The sequence below is a fragment of the Rissa tridactyla genome, chromosome 14 (assembly GCF_028500815.1).
Source record: "Rissa tridactyla isolate bRisTri1 chromosome 14, bRisTri1.patW.cur.20221130, whole genome shotgun sequence".
In the NCBI taxonomy this organism is placed as follows: Eukaryota; Metazoa; Chordata; class Aves; order Charadriiformes; family Laridae; genus Rissa; species Rissa tridactyla.
The window spans coordinates 6,258,719-6,279,665 of record NC_071479.1 but is presented as its reverse complement, the minus strand read 5'-3'; the positions used below and the strand labels follow the sequence as shown (position 1 = coordinate 6,279,665).

The 20,947-nt window shown below is 38.1% G+C and overlaps 1 protein-coding gene across 13 annotated transcripts in view; it reads right to left on the bottom strand.

Annotated features, from left to right (window-relative positions):
- RALGPS1 (Ral GEF with PH domain and SH3 binding motif 1) overlaps positions 1–20,947 on the bottom strand; it is a 142,145-nt gene that overhangs the window by 80,774 nt on the left and 40,424 nt on the right. For 10 of the 13 annotated variants that reach the window (XR_008469284.1, XM_054220644.1, XM_054220647.1 and 7 more), the window contains 7 exons: positions 19,258–19,384; positions 16,091–16,198; positions 12,769–12,819; positions 8,520–8,603; positions 7,927–8,016; positions 5,497–5,589; positions 3,364–3,490 (listed from right to left, as the gene is read on the bottom strand). Coding sequence is in view for 12 of the 13 variants with exons in the window: in XM_054220644.1 (XP_054076619.1) it covers positions 3,364–3,490; positions 5,497–5,589; positions 7,927–8,016; positions 8,520–8,603; positions 12,769–12,819; positions 16,091–16,198; positions 19,258–19,314 (610 nt within the window). In the remaining variant the exon portion in view is untranslated. Of the gene's footprint in view, positions 1–3,363; positions 3,491–5,496; positions 5,590–7,926; positions 8,017–8,519; positions 8,604–12,768; positions 12,820–16,090; positions 16,199–19,257; positions 19,385–19,959; positions 20,133–20,947 lie in introns of all 13 variants that reach the window. The other 3 variants (XM_054220646.1, XM_054220648.1, XM_054220651.1) reach the window with 3 other exon arrangements.

Sequence of the window (20,947 nt, the reverse complement as noted above, 5' to 3'; positions counted from 1 at the left end):
CTGAAAATGGGAGTGAACAATGGAGCAAAACTCCGCTGATGAGATTAACTAATTGAGGAGAGCAAAGAGAAGGGCTGACTGAGAGGATCTGCAGAAGGATTTATGAGACAGACCACTGGGACAGTACGACAGAAGATGAAAAATCTACAGACAGTGATACATACAGGGGAAAAAATCCCAACTGTCCATGTAAAATGAAAAGAGCAAGTAAGTGCTAATAAATGCAAAATCTTGGGATTACAACGAACAGTTCCTGAAAACAACTTGCTTTTTTGATTGCTACTAAGCTTTGAGCTAACAGAATGTTAGGAATTATTTAGCAGAGCACAAAAAACTTTCTAAAGTCACTCTATAAATCTAACATGCACTTTTCTCTTGAATTTTACGTGCAGTCCATGTGTACTCTCTTCCCCTAAAAAAGGATACAGAACTGAAACACAGCCACAGAAGGTTGTCGAGGATGCCAAGTGGCATCTGTACAAGGCATGATCTAGTAATCCAAGGACTCCTCCTTTTGGAAGAGAGAGAACTGAAGATTTAGTGTGAAGACAACAGAGATAATGACGAAAGTCCATAATGTCAGAAGCAGCCTCAAGAAGTTGCATAAAGAACGAGGCAGGGTTTATCCAGTGAAGGCAGAAAATGCCATGTTCTATTCCAGCTAAAAAACGTGGTACTGGACAGAGCTCAGGAAATCCTTCCGAGCTGGGTGCTGCAGATACAAGGAATTTACAGTGCTTAAAGAGAGAGGAAGCCATTGAGGGTCACTAATACAAAGACAGTGATTCTGGCCCAGGAAGCCCATGCAAAATAGGCTCTAGTTAGCCAGGTTCAGTGATTTAAAAATGTCTACCCTTTTTAACTTCAGCTTAGCTCATCCATGTATCTCACCCATGCAAAACATATGGTCCCTATCGCTAAATAAATTCATTGAGGATCATGAGAAAAACCGCGGCCTTGTTTCCTCTCAAACTTCCAGCTAGATGTTCTCCAGACTTACACATTGTTCATTACTGACGCAGATAAAGAATAAGGTGTATTTCATGCACATGCAATGAGAAACTCCCACAGGGAAGAAACAAAATTCTGCTTTCAGTGATTATTAAAGCTACCAAGACTTTTATTCTTCAACCAAAAAAACCCAGACAGAAAGTAGCATAAAGACAAAACCAATACAAAGCAGCCATCAACTGTAACCACCAGCAAAACTGCTGTCACGCAGAAAGGCCTGATGCAAAGAGGTTGCATGACATGGGAAGTTTGTCCAGAGGACAATTTTGAACCTGCTTGAAATAAATGGAGGTGAGCTCTGGTATGTCGTGTAGATAGAGCTTTTTCAGACCTATGCAAACAACCTTGAAGAGAAGATTAGCAGAAAAGATACAGCATTTTATGATATTAACCTTGACCAGAATCAAACCAAGCCTGAACTCAAAGTTCATTCCTTCAAAGAAGGACGAAGACAGCTTAATAGACTAACTGGCAGGACAGCTGCATACAAATAGTATATAAATGCATGAAAATTTTACAGTCCTGAATTTATGCTAGTCTTTCACCTCATAAATACAAATACAGTAAGTAAAACATTCCCAGCAATTGTTCATATCCTCTATGCCCTAACCTAATAAATTGCACTTTCAGCTTTTAAATCAGGCTGTCCATGACAACATATTAGTGAACAAAGCTTGGCGCACCTTCTTTCTTCTCTCCCAGTCTCTTGGTAAAGGACGAAAGTAGTTCTGCAAATGACAATTTGGAAAGGATCTTACCTCTACGGATCTATACCTCCTGCCTGGGGGGGAGGCGCTGCGAACAACAAACCCAAACAAAAAACTATCTCCAAACTATTTAAAATAAACATGATACAACGTGCCATTGATTTCTTCTAAAGTATATGCACTAGATCAACAGAATAAACAGCGAAAAAGCCAAAAGGATGAGGATTCTAAAAAGCCTAGTGCAAACTAGATGAAGGTACTGATTGGTCTGAGTGCTTACACAGCCACATAAAGGGTGGGGGGTTTCTGTAGTCCCTCGAATACTTTAGAGACTACAAATAAGCTTGTGGTCCTAAAAAGCCTATGCAAAGAGTTCGCCTCGTGTATCTTTTTGAAATTCTTTGAATGTGTCAGGTTTGCTCAGGCTAAGTAAGAAGTATCACGATGATACTTCTAGGAACACAACACGGTTCTCTAAGAACTGTTATGTATCATTCCTAGAATACTTACATTTTCTTCTCATAGGTGTGGCTATAATTGTAGATCATTAACCGGAATCCCTATGTCAGGAATAACAGCCATTCCCAGTATTTTAGGTAAAGGTGTATTTCACATTTGATTTTGTGGGGTTCACGTGACTGAAGCACAAGGCAGGTGATGTTCAATGAGGAGAAAAGTTGCATTAGAAGCGGAGTTTGTAGTTACACCAATACTTTAAAGTGTTTAAGACATCTCTTTATGGTGTGTTCTATTGCTTATAACTTTGTCAAACATTAGTGAGTTGTGCTGAATATCTGTGATGGAAATTCCAGACAGTTTGATTTTTTAAAAATAGATTATTTTTTTTTTCTGGAAGTTGTATTTACAGGATGTTCAAAACAATTACTTCACCAGGGCCATACTTTGCATACGTGGACTGCTATAGAAAAAGCACTGTATTTGTCTTTTCTTGGGCACTAGAAAATAATTACAATAAATTATCATATTTTTTCCATTATATCACTTACAGAAGACATGGTTAAATGCTTATTAGATTAACTCTTTCTTTTAAAAAGCCCATCGCTATAAAGACATTACTGTATCTGAACGTTCCTTGTTTAACAGGAATCAGGTTTCTGCAGTGTCCCTCAGGAATGCTGGCACAGTTCAGTCATGGGCAGGAACTGTGAGTTAAAAGAGCCATTGGGGAAGCAGTGAAACAGCGTGTCTACTGAATAATGCAAGGGAACACTGAAAAGACAAGTCAATCATCTGAATTGACTCTTCGGTTTCTATCTCTTTTCAGAGCATTTACAAGGAATCGACACAAACCAACAACTACAGCTTAATACCAAGGCATAAGCTATCCAAAAAAACAGTCCAGCAAAAATGAAAGCTACAGGAACAAGGTCTTAAATCATGCTGTACTCAAAGACACTTCTGAAACTCAGTGCTCTTATAAATTCTGAAGGCATCAAAAGGACAGTAAATAAAGACGTACTTGCAGTTGAAGACGTCAGGAATGCACAAAACTTCTACACATCAGAGATCCCAGACAGTGCACAGCTTAAAAAACGCCACCACATCTCCAGCGTTCTTAAGGTGCACGTTAGCGCTTGCCAGTCAAAATGAGCTAGAGACAAATAAGGTCATTGTACACACTCACCTAAATATGGAATAGTAGGAACCATTTTTAAGCTTCTAATGTACTCTCGTGTCCTTTTATAATTATCTTCCTTAGACAGTAAATAGTCTAACTTCTCAAAGGTGGTCTTGTCTTTGCGATTCAAAAGCTACATAGAAAAAAAAATGAAGATCATAAAATTTTAGTATTTGTAAACGTGGTACCTGTTAAGAAAGAAAAAAAAAAAAACCGGAAGCAATTTGGCATAAGTCTTACGTTATTAACAAATATGATTACTATTTCTGAATAGTTCACCAATGATCCACATATCACTACCTCAGAGTTTTGAATAACCTCAGGAATATTAAATTTCTACAGGAAAAATACATGTTATTATACAGTCACCAACATTCCCATAGTTTATTAGAATTGCTAAAAATCCTCTTGAATTTGAAAGTAGAAATAGCAATGGAAAATGCTCTACATAAACGCATATTGTGCCATTTCAACAGTGCCTTATTAAAAGTATAAAGTATAACAAAACTTTTTGGAAGAAAGTATAAGGAAAGTAAATCGCTATGAAACTCAAATCTCTGTTTTCTATTACTGGACTTACTACAGAATATCACAAAAATATTTAGCAATGCAGAAGATCCTATACTGACAGAAGACTGAAAAGTAAACACAAAATACGCAACTGCAGCTATAAAAACACATTCCGTATTTCAGCTGTTTTTGGAAACATCAGCAATATTTTTGAGATGATTTTAAAAGCCGATTGAGACAGAACGAGTGGAGAGTTATGGCACTGTACACTGGCTTCTTGCAGTCGTACTTTCTGACAACACACAGCTGTTCCGCAGCACATTTCTTAATACACCTCTTCCCCTGTAAAATTCCAGCTCTTGTACTACAGAGCTCATAAGCCGTTCTGTTTCTCCAGCACTGTGAGTCTGCCCATTGTTACAAAAAACACTGCAACGGATTTGCATGAGTTAACTGCTTCATTCAGTCTTGCTCAGAAGAGGACGGGCTTGACGGGCGTCACCAGTGAAACACCATTGTCAATGGGAGCCCTGAGGCCCTTTGCGACTCTGCGACAGCGCGCACCACGTGTCACCGTTAAATAACAGCAGATAATAAAAAGTAACATAAAAGGTACAAGAGTAAAAAGATTTTAGAATAATTTTGCTGTTTTCTTTCTAAACAGCACCGAGAACTCCTTGAGGCCCTAACTCCGCACTGGGTTGTATTTCTGAACTACTGCGCCTTCAAAGAGCTTTACACCTCTCTAGGTCTGCGTCCCGCAATGAACCGCTCACACACGTAGTTTCATACGTGAGCGATTTTCCCTGTATCAGTTCCAACTTCATCAAGCTGCTCAAAATAGCAGGCACTTATGTTTTTGTTAGAGTACAGCCTAATTCTGAGCAATCAAACCATAAAGAAGTTACAGGCGTTTTAAAAACATAATAAGCTTAAGGTGAAAGAATTCAGTATAGCCATCTTTATTTTTCAGTTCTGAACAGTTAATGGGATCCATGTTGGGTGGAATACTAAATTAATGAGAATTATCTAATCCTTTGTATATTTAAAGATTACATACAGCAGGACTACAATATAATTGTGTATTCCGCTTAAAAAGAAATAGAAAATTTTACACTAAATTTAAATGAGAAATTCTGCCCTCAAGAGATGAAATTTCTGAAAATGGAATTATCAATGCTTTTAATTTCTAAAATAAATGAAAATTTAAATGCTTTGTACAATAATCACAAACCAATCCTTCTATATTTGTAATAGGCCTTTTTTCTTCCTTTCCTTTTAGGCAATGTATTAACGACTTGAATAACGGGATACCGATACACTTGCTATAAGAGGGTCTTCTAAGATTACTTATCAACTAAAGTCCTCCTGAGCACATAACGAGTGGTGTCTAGAACAGACAGGAAAACAGGAAACTCCTACAGGAAAAAAGATTGTTTAAAAATATGCAGCCATTTAAAATCTGCTTTCATCAAGCACGTAACCGATCGCTACTTCTGCTACGGTGGTACCACAAAAACAATATAAAAGAATCTTCTTCCAGAGGATGCAGTTTGACAATTCAGAAAAGTTCAGAAAACGTCAGAATTCAAACAAGACAGAAAAGACAATGGTTGAGGAATAACTTACAGCCCAGGTTTTGGTCAGTCTGAAGATAGGCGCGCTTTGCAGTGCTGACACCACGGACATAAGAGAATGAAGGTTATTCAGTTCTAAAAGCTTCTGAAAAAAGGGAATAACAACTTTTAGCACATTGAAAAGGGAAGCAGGATAAATTAATCTCAAAGATGCATTAATAAAATATAATTTTTTCTTTTTAATGGCTGCAGACAACATCCAACGCTGTCACTGTGCAAAATTCTTAAGACCACTTTAAAAGTTGGCAATTTTCCAAATATACCCCTCAAAACAACAGGCATTTCAGTTGTGAGAATACAAACTGTATTTAATTTGAATTTGTTATTTTCTAAGGCTGTTCCTTCAAGGAACAGAAAATACGAAAATTTGATGCATTGTTCTTGAAAATGAGTATAATTGTGGAAATTAAAAACGTAACCAAACCAAAATCATCATCCAAAGATGCTGATGACCCTTTCAGAATTAATATAATTATTTTGTAATCTTTTTTCAGGATGTATTTTCCTCACCTCAACGTACTTTAAATTCACTGTGTTGACAATTACTCAAAACACATTGATCTTAAAAGAGATACTACTTTAGAATAAAGCTGTCTTAGATTATAAAGTTTCCCACAACATAGTTCCAGAAAAACAGAAAAATGAGAACTGCTGTCGTGTAGCGTCTTTGTAAATCTTAAGAAGAGGCTGGATTCATCCTCGAGTGATCGATTTACTCATTTCTCAGGAGCACTTGAGGAAGATCTGGATTTTATTGAGGGAAGAGAAGGAAAGGGAAAAAAAAAAAGAAAAAGAGGTAAAGAGGGCAGTGTTTTCCTTTTTGCAGGGGACAATAAAAAAACCCTCTCATTTCTAAGAGCAACTTGGCACCTCCAGGTTGACCATTGTCTTAGAACTTGGGCTATGCCTTTGTGCTAGCAACTTACTCAGATAAATTCTCTTCTGCATAAGCCCAAAACTGCTAAGTAAACAGACTGGAAATATTGACAATACCAAAAAAATTTATTCTTTATTACATAGAAAATATTATTCTAATTACCTACACACACACAATTTCACAGGTACAAGATTAGCACTCAGGCCTTTGATCCAAGTGCTGTCTCTTACTAATATTAGTAAGTGTCACACAGGGTCATACAAAATAGAATGACCACAGGTCATGAAATAGAGAAATATTTTTTCAAATAAATATATCTTTTTCAAAGTTAAGAACGACTTGTAAAACGCAGTGCTGAAGCTCATTAAAATAACTGCCCTTTAACAGTGGTACTTTCTACCAGCAACTACATGTTACAAGAAAGAATACAAGTCTCACAATAGTCGTTTTGGAAGCAAGAGATTTCTTTTCATAAAAGGTAAGCTTAAACGGGAAAAGACAAAAACCAGAACAGTTCACAACTGCTGTGGTTTGGGCTGGGCACTAAAGGAATGACAGATGCTCTCTTGAACCTCTCTCTCCCTTCCCAGAAGAGAAGGGAGAGAAAGTAAGGGAGAGACTTACGGGCTGAAAATAAAACTAAAACTACTTCAGTGAAATATTATTAATAAAAAGAAAATATAATAACATCAATAAGAAAATAATGAAATCGATACAATATATACAAAACCCGATCATGTCACCAGCAGGCACTGGGAAAGTCCCAGACTGGACGCAGCAACGGGCGGGAACTGGATTCCGGATCTGGGTCAGGCAGGCACGGAACCGAGAGAGTCCTGCTCGGACACCGGCCACTGAAGGAAGAGGCTGCCCCTTGGGTCTCTCTGCTTTTATACCGAGCGTGATGCCCATGAGATGGAACACCCCGCTGGTCAGTTTGGGGTCACGAGCCCTGTCCGCTCCTCCCCGCAGGTAGGACCCCTCTGTGCTTTTCGGCTTCCAACCCTCCAACTTGGTGCACAACGAAGTTATCTGACCTTGGCTGTTACAGCAAAAAGCGTACGCAATAGCCTCCCTGCATACCATCCCTCGGTATGAACTATGATCATCAGACCTCATCCGCTAGAAGCCGACACTGTCTGAAAAGCGTGCTCTTAATTTCAGTCAGTTAGAAGAGGCTTAAATAAAAAGTAAAATAACTGGGAAGTAAAATTACTGAAAAGAAAATTGGTTCCGTTTTACCTGAAACCAGGACAACCATCACATTCGGTGTTGGCAACACCTATCTGGCCATCAACAAGACAAACCGCTTTTAAACATGTTAGGCAAAGGTACAAGACGAGTCACACTGAACTGGGTAGTTTTATTTAACCAAGTAAAAACAATAGATGTCACAGCTTTGTCTTATTCATCTGGTACAACATAGCACGTGTGCTAAAAAAGAACGTTACCCCCTGTAATCCAACAACGGTTCATAGAAGTAGTGCAGAAACAAACAAATAGGAAATAAGATTTTGAATGACAGTACAAGAAAACTGCACTTACTTTAGCTATTTTCACAAAATGGCTCAATATTTCTGCCCTTATTTTTAAGGTCTGTGCTGTTAATATTTCTCGTACAACCCAAAAGCTGACCTATAAAATAAACACATATAAGTGAATTTATTTACAAATAAAGGACGTTATTAGATGAAATAGTAGTAAACTTTTGTGATGCTCCAGGGAGAAAATGGGGTAAGGAAAGAAAAGAGTTCTGATCCCATGAATTCTCATCTGTACAGATACAATTACCCGAAAGCATTACCACTGGATATAAGAAGTAGGTAGAGAAATGAGGCAACACCAAGATAACTAAATGTGCAGCTGAAACACTGAAACAGAAGGAAAAGAATTGCTAATGTTGTGCCATGACACATCAGCAAAAATTATTAGGAACTATTATTTAGGAACCAACGGTCTAGAGGAACAACACAAACGTGCACAAAGCAACTGAAAACAGGAACTGCCATTTCAAAATCTTAATCTTCATTTAGAAAAATATTCTTAAATTCTAATTCACAGGAGTAGTTCTATTTAACTTTGTACTCGAAGACATGTGTCACACCGTACCTGTTCATCACAGTAATCAAATCATTTACCTGGTTAAACCTCCTAGTAAAGGCAACAATATTTGGAGCGAGGATATGTTTTTCTTTTTTATTCCATCCACAGCTGGCTAGTTCCTAGGAAAAGCATTTAAAAATTGCCTTAGAAATCAGTAATGTTTAAAAACATTAAAAAGTGTAAATACTGATACATGACAGAGGCATCTATCAGATAACTGCTAAAATCAATCCAAGGCACCGATTCAATGACAACTAGTCTAACCAAACACTTCTGTGTGCATTTCCAGTTCCAAACATACTTTGTATCCCAACCTTCCAGCATTTAAGCCTTCTGCAGATAAAAATGACAATTTGCATCTGTCAAGACACCGATTCTCCACATGATTGGTGCACATCTGGTCTTAAGAGTCTGGAAATAACACGTGTACGTGGAAAAATCTCCGTCACTCTACTAGGGACAGCAGAATCTACATTTGTCAGACAAGCGGAAGAGGTCAGTAACCTAAGGATGTTACGCAGTTGCTAGAGGGCTAGCAAGCAACCATGGAAAATCCCGTGCACGGTAAAATCATTTGACTAGCTTTAAAATTTGGACTGAATGGGAAGGCTGATAAGAGTAAGTGACCCAACGTATTCCTGCTGAATTTTTTTTATACTGCTAAAGTATACCGTGTTCTAGTATTACAATTCATCTTTCTGTATGGAAGGATGCAGGCAGTTTCCTCAATGCACAGTCACAAGAAACATTCCAATCAAGCGTGCAAGAAAACCCTGCAATTTGTGGAGATGGCAATTTCCAGGACTTTGGGAAAAACAAACAAACAAACAAACAAATCTAAATGAAGTTACCTAGACATCTAGAATGTGAGCACAGTTAGTTCTGCTGGAGAACAAAGAATTGTTACTCAGACGTCCTCTCACTGAACTCTCGCAAAGTAACAAGCACATGTGGTTTTTAGTAATAGCTCCACGGAAAAGCAGAAAAAAGCCTCAGCAAATGCTAGGTTTAAAGGATGTCTGCGTGTTTGAGAAAAGACTTGGCAACCAGAACTCTAAAATCTTTTCTTTCCCTCCATGCATAAGCTCATGTTAAAGACTAAAACCTGAAGAAAAAAACAGTAGAATGCTCTTCCCCCAAATACAAAATTTAGCAACAGAGACCTCACTGAAGCAGCGGGAAGATGGGGAAACCTCCTCTGTGCACCATTCTGCCCTGGAACGGAGCTACACAACATCTAGCAAAACGCTTCCACCTCCCCATGCTTTTTCCACGCCCCCTTTCTGGCAGAGGGAACGAGAGGTATTCTGGAGGTATTCACTCTTATTCACGTGCCGTGTATTTACCTCCGCTTCCTGCCCGATTCTGCAGGGCAATTGTGACCGCCTTGCACAAGCAGGTATGAAAGGAAAAGTAGGGACCATAACTCTGCCTTCATCATACCCAGTGAGGTAATGAAACGAGTACATCATGGAGCACAGTTTTCAACCGAAACACTGGCCTTTCCTTCGCCCGTGCAGCACAAGGGCAGCACCGGAGGAATGTGGGCAGGCAGAGTCCGGGAGTAGGATGGCAGACACCCGCCTGCCCATCAGTCACCCACCTGAAACCCTGCCGGCCTCAAAGGCGCCGTTTACCAAAGGGTGTCCAAGCTTACGGACACAGAACAACAAAAGTTCTGAAGGACAGAACGAAGAAGGACAGGGAACTGCTGGAGAGGGGACGGCAAAGGGCCACCAAGATGCTGAGGGGACTGGAACACCTCTCTTATGGAGAAAGGATGAGGGACTTGGGTCTCTTCAGCCTGGAAAAAAGACGACTGAGGGGGGACCTTATCAACACTTATAAATACTGAAAGGGGGGGTGTCAGGAGGATGGGGACAGGCTCTTCTCAGTGGTGCCCAGCGACAGGACAAGGGGTAATGGGCACAAACTTGACCATAGGAAGTTCCATCTCAACATGAGGAGGGACTTCTTTGTTGTGAGGGTGGCAGAGCACTGGAACAGGCTGCCCAGAGAGGTGGTGGAGTCTCTGTCTCTGGAGACATTCCAAACCCACCTGGACGCATTCCTGTGCCACCTGCTCTGGGTGACCCTGCTCTGGCAGGGGGTGGGACTGGGTGATCTCCAGAGGTCCCTTCCAACCCTATGATTCTATGAGAAGTTATCGTGCCCCGAGAAACTGTGGCTGCCCCATCCCTGGGGACGTTCAAGGTCAGGTTGGACGGGGCTTGGAGCAACCTGGTCTGGTGGGAGGTGTCCCTGCCCAGGGCAGGGGTGGGACTGGATGGGCTTTAAGGTCCCTTCCAACCCAAACCATTCTGTGATTCTATGAAATACATCAACTGAATTTAGACAGCTACGAGGCCTCAAACAAAAGTGGACAGTTACAGACTATATACTAATATTTGACCCAACCAGAAAACTGCAACCTTCTTAGTCTACTAACTTACCTAATAACAAGAGGCAGGTAGCTGGCAAATACACTGACTATAATTTGCTTTAAAACCTAGTCCTACAGTTGGCAGAGTTTCAGAATAGAAATAGTTGTTTGTTTTTGGCAAACAAACAATTAAATTATATTGGTAATTCCAATATGATGAAAGTCAGAAAATACAATTAAAAACTAATAATTTATGGCAACTGCTACTTATACACTCTATTCCGGCAGAATTTGAAAACACGAGGTCAGATTTTTTCTGATCATTTCTCACTAAGTTCCATCTATCTGCCAATCAATCCAAGTAGCACTTCAGGAAATTTAATTTCCAAAAGGCAAAATGAAGCAATGACAAAGGAAAAGAAGAACAGCAAATGAGTATTTTTTTTCTGCTATAAAATTCTATGGCATAAATATCTGATAGCAGTTAAAGCAAACGCAAAATTCACTTTAAATATGAACATCTATGGTTTTGTATTTCATTTTGTATTCATTCTTCTCAGAGTATCACACTACCTCTGCTTTTGGCGAAACCTCCACTTTGTTCTGATGTTTTTCTTAGCAAAATATTCTCATGAAAAAGTATCTATGATATTTATTTGTAAATACTGCTAGTTTTGTGTTAACAGATTGTTTTCTATGGCTATTGCTGGTTTCTTATTGAATTGTTCATTTGCCCTTTTTTTTGCCACAGTAAAGAAAAGACTCCACAACTGCCTGGAGAATACATTTAATTTCAGAAGCACGAAAGTGTTTTCAGCTACAAAACTGTCTTGGTCTTCTTGAAACAAAATTAATTTATCTGACGGGAAGTCCAGACACCACACAGATAAATTCTTATTTTCCTTCCTATGCTTCCTCAAAATAGAAAACTGCTAATCTCTCTGAACCACTGTAATACACAATGAGTTGCTGTTAAAGACCAAACTATATGAATTCTACCTTAATAGAATGTTCTTCTACTAAGAACCTTCTAAACTGGACTGCCCTTTCTGATGTTGTCAAAAATTCAGTTACGCTAATATTACAGGGTTTTTTTTCCCCCTTTATGTATTAATGATATTCCACATAGGCACAAAAAGACAATAAAGCATAATGAATCTAAGGACATGGTCTTATATTAATGAACTTGAAGCTGGAAACGTGCAATTCTTGTACCTTTTGCAGAAAATAAATTTATTTCATAAAAACACCGAGATTAAATATCACTTTTCTGCAAATTTAACATATTCTGATAACTACCTTTGTACTTCATTTTTGAAGTTCTTATTTCTGATTTTCAAACGTCTATGTTAACTTTGATTGCTTTTACTCAACAGGCCTCAAGTTTCTTTTTGTGTCTTTCCTAAAAGGTTAAAATATTAAAGGACACTAATACATTAACTTTTAAGGGTTTGAGCTGATTTATTCCCTCAGAACTGAACCTCAAACATGATAGTACAAATTAAAAAGTTCACCAAGCAGCTGATGCAGCCTAAAAAACACAGGTTATGACTAGAGGCATAAGTCCAACTCTGAAATCAGATGTGAACTGAAAAACAGGAGCAGAAGGGAGAGCGGATAATTTTGACATGTGATAAATTTATCCTGAAGAAACACTCAAGACAAAGCAGGAAAGGAAGACTTTCAGAAAAGCATAGTCATCTCTTTTGGCAACGGATGACAAATCAAAGTACGCCAGGCTGTGTTACAGATTCACAGTGCTAACAAGGAATAAGCCTAGAAGAATATTAGTGCAGTGCAAGAAGTTGAGCGTTTTTGAATGAAAAAGCATTCTTTAAATGGTTACATTTCCTCAGTCACTGAACTCCAAAGATGTAAATAGACAGTTTAAGAAAACCTACCTCAGGCTGTATAGCTTTAAATACTGGCATATCCATCAATGTAATCTGGCTCTGCAAGAAAGAGAAAATTTTAAATAATATAATACGAAGAGCTAACAATCGTGTGTTTACATCTGCCCTTTCGTAACTACAACCCACACCGTCACCTCTTCCCCCAGAGCAGACCTGACCAGTCCCCCCCCGGCTGGCACCGCAAGCAGGAGCTCCACCACCCCAGGGGCAACACGTCATGAGATTCTCTTACATTTGCCGGCTGTAACTGGGTGAAATTTTTCAGTATGTGCAGCGGTCTAAGAGGAAAAACATGTGTTTGAGAGTCTTACTGTTTGGGCCCGTTATTGATGTAACAGAAATGGTAGAAAGAATTATTTGCCTTTCGCACAGAAACCAGCATACATTTTACATTCCCTGGGTGGAAAGGCAATAAAGCATTATGATGTGTTAATTAGTTGTGATTGGAACATGCTTTAAAGGGGTCATATACACAGATTTTCAGTCACTGATGGGTACATCCTGATAAGACATTGTAATGCTGTTTCAAAGCCAATGATTTTGGAAAAAAAGCATTTATAGAACATTTTTAGCATCTGAGTGATAAGGTACTTGAATTGCTTCGGTGATTGAATGGCATTATACATTTGGAAGTTATATAAATTATGTTTAACCAATAGGTACTTCAATTGTACTGTGACTGTATAAACCTACAGAGCTTTGAATTTTGTAATTTACATGATTTAACGTGTAAAAGAAAGTGTCAAAGAATGTTTCTTTGAGCCTTTCCCCAGCAAAGCTTCTCTGTTGGCCATTTTGTTACACTACACCCGAAACAGCAAGAATTTGCTAACCCCCTCTCAAAGTGCTCATTTGATTCCACCAATTAAGAATGATAACTATCTATTTAAATATAATATTAATAAGGTTTCTACTATTAGTATGATTCCTCAGACATGAGCCTAGGAAAGTTAATGAGGCCCATAAAATTTAACAGAGATGAAAAAAACTCCCTTCCATAAACTTTCCATCTAATTATCTCTTGCTTTTTTATTATGCCAAGTCAAAGATTTTGTCACAAAGCCCTAGCCGAACACTCTTAGCAGCACTCAACTCTGCCATTTATACTTCCGAGTAATGTTTGGGTATTTATAAACTCAGATGTTATTAAGATCTCGTTCTGCTCCGAGAAAAACTGCAGTCACAAATGGCTATTTGGAACTTCTTGACTGGCTCCTAATACGATGCATAGTGGAGGCTTCAAAAAGCTGACTATAAGCCATACTGTGTGATGTCAATAAAAAAGTTTTCAGTGAGAATTAATAATTGTTTCAACAAGATATGGGTAAAAAAAAAAAACCAACACTAAAAAGGTTAAAACAAAATTCAGTACTATTGACAAGCTGCTGCTCTTTTCATTATATAGGTGATCACCACCAGGGAATTTCTCCTCTGCTGCTTCCAAATTTTAAAAAAGGAACACAACACGCTAAATTTTGATGTGACCTTAACTTGGCTCCACTCCCTTTCTCTAAATATTTATATTCAATACAGCAATCCCATCTTCTACAGATTTCTGCCCTGATGTCCAGTAACCAAACGGTACTAACTACAGTAGACTCAGACCTGTGCTTTTTTTCATTCTCCCCAGCTGAACTATTTAAAGTTATTTGAAACAGGCTACTGCAGTAATAAGAAATGGTAAGCATAATTTACTGGTTGCTATTATTTACTGAAAAAAGAAATTATCTGCTTCTCTGGATGGAACAGAAGCAGTAAACATTACTTGAGCTGTTAATAAAAAAATAAGAGGATGAGGGTAAACCAATGAAAAGGTTTTAAAGCGGCACAAGGAGAACAGCTACTCTGGCTAAGAAAGCCTTGGTGTTAAAAGTTTGTGTGACCATATTAAAATCAACAAACAAACCAACCCCAAACAAACAGCCCTACCACTAGGGTTTACATATGATCTATTTCACACCTCACTGTCCTACGGACACACATTTCATTTTTTGGTTTCTTTGGGGGTGGTGGGTTTTTTGTTTGTTTGCTTTGTTCATGGCTAGGAGTGGAACTGGAGGGTCTGGACTTCAGAGTTAAAAGATGTATTACAATGACATAAGGGGGTGTGTGCACACATACACGTGTGTTTTTAAAGTGTACCGTTAAATCAAGACCCTCATCAACAAGCTTCCGTCTCAAACCAACCGCAGTAGGAATTATGAACATAATAGAAAACTGATGAGTTGTAACTGATATGTTACAAACAACCTTACCTTGACTTGATCATTTTATAAACAAGTTCTGAGATCACCACAAATTCATTTTTGCTGGTGCAGACTGCACACTATGTTCTGGGCTGTCTTTGGACTTAATATTCAGTCTGCTCTGATGAAATCGGACATCTCTATTTTTGTGTGATTTTACTGACCTGTCTAAATTGTGTCTCTGTTCGTTCCTGAAGGCTGTCCTTGGCCATAGATCATCTGAATTTGAACGAACAGGAGCGAAAGCATCAGGCCATTTTTTTAACTGAGTTGATGTAGATTTGCCAACCATGTATTTTTATATTTTTGCCTAACAACAGCTATCATCTGTGTACTCTGGATTAGTGTTGAAAAAGAGTCATTAGAACGTGTTCCAAAATCACAAACTTAGAGCAATAATATAGGCATATCTCCAAGACTTTTTTGTGAATGGATATTAAATGACCTTATGCCAAATGAGGGAAACATCATTTTGATGCCCAGAATGTTAATGAAAACATTGAACTCAGTTCAGTAGGTTTCATCCTCACTCATTCCTGCGCCCCAGCAAGTTAACACGTAAGTTAAAAACAAGGGGCCGAGCACATGAACTGTATTGGACTTTTGCCAAAACTGCAGCTCTGCTTTCAGTTTAGTACTGAAAACTTGTTATTAAGGAATGCAAATTGTTTCCTCTCTACAAGCTTCTTTCCTGCTTTTAAAAAACTGAGCTTTCTGAGAAACTGACGTTTCAGCAGAAAAGATGAGTATTTGTGGTTTCAATTAAAAAAAAATGACTGTGGATAACTAACATCTTTAAACCTATGCTAGGGTCTTCTAAAACACTAGAAAAAATTCAAATGGCTTTACGCAGAAAAATAAATACGCTGTGTCAGGTCAGTACTGAATGATTAAATCCCAAGACATGTTTATTTCGTTAAAGTTTGTATGATCAGAAATTTGTTTTCAAGAACATTGGAAGATCATTTAAAATATTTTAAGAAAAAAAAAGTATGTATTTTTTAATATCCTGCAAGCCCTCAATTTTATACAAGCTTAAATACAAAAATAACATTTCTACTTACAGCAAACTCCTCAGGAGTTACTTTCAACACATCAAATACAACTGCATCGTAGCTTTTATTGGCATAATCTGAACTTCGCCCTTCCAGAGAATCTGAGCTGCTACTACCCTACAAAGAAAAAATAGTGGGCTTATCTGCAGAATGATGAGTTTCATGTAAAATTCAGAAAATAAATATGTGGAAAAGTATTAAGAAATTGCAAGAAACTGTATGAACTTCAAATAGCTTTACACTGAGTTGTAAAATTTAGTTCAGCACAGTTCACGTGAATGTTTCCAACTAACTTTCTTCTACAAGAACTATAATGACATACGGTTTTAGCTCTATGGAATTTCCAGTTTGGAAAGCTATTTTTTAAATTATAGACTAGATAAAAGAGCTGTCACACACAAGGAAATATGTTGGGATTTTGAAGATTTATATTCAACTGAAATTTTTAAATTAAATATTCAATGTAAAAAGTAGGTAGATCCAAATCATGCTGCTCTATCCATAACATTATAAAAAAGGCAAAACTGACACATCCTGAAATTTAACCCAATGTTAGCTCCAGGGTACTTCAGAGGAGTACTGTGTCTTGCCTTAAAAATCGGTGCCTTGACTTCCCTTTGAAGTTTCTGTCCAAGGGCTCAGATGCAGGCTCTTGTGCCTCATTTTCCTTTCTTCAGGAATAATGTGATTTAATAATAATAATAGCAGCTTTATTTTACTATTTCTTAACTTAAAACTACACACTGAATAAAAATATACGTATGTTAAATCACTGAGGTTATTTGTTTGCTAGTAGAACAGTGTTGTCAAAACAAGATGTTTTGGCATCTCAACAAACTACGATATGCAATTCTCACTTAAAAGTGACTTGGTTGCAAAGCATTAGAAGGTGCTAAATGAGATGCTGATTTTTGTTTTCTCCCCTCTACAGAGTATCTGGGGAAATACTGATTAGGAAGCCTGACATTTGTACTGGCCAAACCCTAGAAGAGAATCAAGGGGAATTAGCAGAAACACAGATAGGTATGCTGTACCAGGAAACTGCCAAATTAGTATTTTGAAAGAGAAGTGCTGCCTCAGTATCTACAAACATGTGGATAAAGGAACACGATTAATAAATAAAATTATTGTACTTCCAAAAGATTTTTGACATGGTTCCTCACTCCAAAGATGTTAAGGCAACTATGCAGCCCTAGCATGGAGACTATCCTTGCAATGATAAATAATTACAAAGCAGTAACAACATAGTTATTACTGAGTATGTGAGTAATAAGATAGTTATAAGCACTGAGCATATATGAATCAGCAGAGAATTATCCACGGATGAGTGATGATCATTATATATTCAACAACCCTATTCAACAGTGAACAATGAGGTGACAGTTTGTTGACGACTATGGATCTTCATTTTATTCATTCAATGTGGTAAAACAAAAACCAAAACCTGTCAATGAAAAACTGAAAAGGAACTTCACAAGATTTAGTAAGTCTGGAAAAGGAAAAGAGAAAATACATAACAGAGTATGAATATGCTCCTTTATAAATCCATGGTACACCCAAACTTGGAATACTTATGCAGTATTAGTCTCCATCTTAAATAGGCTATCAAAGAACCGGAAAAGTTTCAGAATAAGGCAACAAGGATGATGCCAGGTATGGAGTGGCTTCTTTACAAAGAAAGACTGGCTGTGCTAGAAATCTTCAACCTGGAAACGATGCAGCGGGTTGTGGGGAGGAAGTACGGTAACCATCAAAGTAAGCGAGAGGAAAGACAGGAATGGTCTCTCTTTGCTTCATCTAACGCCGGGTTATCAGTTAAAATTAGAGGTGGATTTTAAATGAGTAAGAGGATATAGGTCTTCACACAGCACACAGTTAAGCGGAAAAATAGCTCGTTATGGGATTCTGTATAAACTAAAAGATTACACATATTCAATCAGGGAACTGAGCAAATTTATGGAAGACAAATACATTGAGAGAGAGGAAACAGGACCTTCCCCTCAGGAAGTCCCTGGGCTGCAAACAGCTGTGGCCAGGATGGCACCGGGGGGATGTTTCCAGTGCTTGCGCTGCTCTTGTGCCCTTCTTCAGGCGTTTGCTGTTGGCCACTATCAGAGGCAGAATAATGGACTGGAAGAATCTTTGGTCTGACCCTGGAGACTTCTTATGCTCTGATCTATGACAGATATTTCGGTTCTGAGAAAATGGTGTGTGGAAGTCTTTTTTAAAAAAAAGTTATTTTGAAGAAGAATTTCAGAATTGTGTGTTTGCATACCCGATTCAAAACATCCCCCATCTTGAGAGAATGGAAAACTACTTTTCTTAGTCTGAGGGCATTTATACTACCTTTGAGAAAATGATCTTCTGCAGGTCACAGCTGTATTACGTATTTTTGTTTTAAGATTTTTAAAGATCAGCTCACAGCTGGTTCGTTTTATGAAAATCAAGACAACTGCTTTGATAGGATCAAGTTGTGTGTGCAAAAGTTACCGCTACGATGGAAAAAACTTGCTTCACACAGCTCTTAAGCTGTCTTAAGAGATGAAGTAGAATTTTTCAACCAGGGAAGAGTTTCATCGAAATGTTACCTTTTTAAAAAAGCAAAAAGTACCTCCAGTCATACATTTACAATGTGTGCTTTACGGGGCAAGCTCTACTAGAGCTGATTGATATTTCACCGTAATATTACATGAAAGTAAAAAGCAGAAAAACTGAGTAGAGTAACTGATTGCCAAGCAGTCCTCAGTTGTGGAAACATCACGACAGAGCTGCCTGGTCTCCAAAGGATACGAGGGATTAAAGTGAACAAAACCTATGTAAGCACTTGCTTACCAGTAGACTAGTAAATTTAAAAATGAATCAACTGGAATTTTTCTGACTGGCTCCATTTAGATGGTACGTTACATTGCTCTTAACTCAAATGGCTGCTGTAAGTTATGGAGTAACAGGTCAAAGATGCTGTTTAAACTACTCGAAATGAGTAATCACCATCAACAATAAAAAAACAGGTTGTGAACACTCAGAACCATGGAGTGTTCTAAAATTACTCTGTTGTCAAATACTGCACCATGCATAAGAAAAAGGACTGACATGACTGACAGCGGAAAGGGCACCTGTGAAAACAATCCAAAATTTCCATTTTGATACAGGAGCTAACAAAGTACAAGGAACTGTACCTCTGGAGTGGCGGAGGTGACCATCACATTGGCCATGAGGTCATTCCTTTTGTACATGCTCTCCCCAGGACGCAGGAAGTTTCAGCTCATCCAGCACCAGTGAGAAAACATGATGAAAACAGAAGTCCTGAAAAGCAAATGTTTTTGTGCAAATAAATAAATAAAATTAAAAACAAACCAAAACAATACAAGAGATTCCATAGTTCTTTCTCAGAGAAAAGAACTTCAGAAACAAGATGATCTTAGGAACTAACTTCTCTTTTCTCTTTCAGGCGCCAACTGTGAAGGAGTGTAACTGAGTGTCCCTAAAGCCATGCCAAGTCCTTATCCCCCCCACTTCCAATCAACTCAAGAAATGCAGAGGGGAAAAAAAGTGTATTACTTGTCATTTATGTTGAATTAGGTTTTACATGAAGTCCACACTAGGCAGTATTCATCCAGAAACTGTTGGTTACCATGACATATTTAAGAAATCCAAGCTATTGACTGAAAAAATGGTGCTTCCTCACTTTGTCCTGCTCATCACTTGAATTAGTCTCATAACTGGTGATTTAAGTCCCACTGTACTTTTCTAATGGCAAATCCTATTTGCAGCTGCTTAGGCCTCCACTAATATCTACACAGACAGGTGTGCCTGAAAGCATGTTGTGTCAGGCCCCAAAGAACGCAAGTTTTCCAGAAAAGACAACCAGCCAACATCACCCGTCTTAGTTGGAAGGATGAATCTCACAAATCTCAGCTAATCCAGCCTCAGCACTGTCTGAAGTGAGACTTTTTTCCAAACTGGATTAAGCAGACATGTGCAGATCCAAGCTGGCTTCGGACTCCACATACGTAATACACCTTAAGCTTCCTCCAAAAACCAACAGACTGGACTGCAAAAAAAAAATCGAGTACGTGGTACCACAAAGAAGCTGCCTCAACCCACTTGGATCAAATAATCCATTCCAGACTTACAAAGTATTTAATGAAAACACTGAAATACAAAGCGTTTAATGAATACTAAGAAAAAAAAGCAACACCAAAAAGCCCAATATTGCAGTTCTGAATTAACAAAGCCATTGATCACAACAGTAATACTCATACCTACAAGAACCATCAATTTTGAAACAAGTATTAAACAAAGATAATTATTAAGTATTTATAAATATTTATCTCCTTGGTATCAGGAAATCAGATTCCTTCTTGGACGTATGGTAATTATTATACACTAAAGGATATGCACCATACAGACATAGGCGGGTATATAATTCTACAAATATAATTAAGTTGCATGTCATTCAGAGAAAATAAAATTTTTATATAAATAGGCACAATTACAGTGAGAACAACTGTCAAGATTATGGCCTTAACTGAAGTAGCAAGGGTGCTCATAAAAGAATTACACACACATTTTTAATTAACATCACTTACCCAATGTACTTCCAGGTACAAAAACATTCCTTTTGGTCAAAATTTTATGTAAGGGGAAGTGAAGGGAATCCTAAGCAACTTTATTTTCAACTCTACACAGCAAAGAAAAATCTGAGTGTAAGACCGGCTAATTCAGAAAATTGCTCAGAAGGCTTTTTCATGTCACTTAAAAAATTGTCACCGATGGATATGTCTGATCCTTCCCTCATACTGGACCTCTGATCATTGCTGCAACACTTAATAATTAATTCATTGTTCCTATAGAAGATACTGTTTG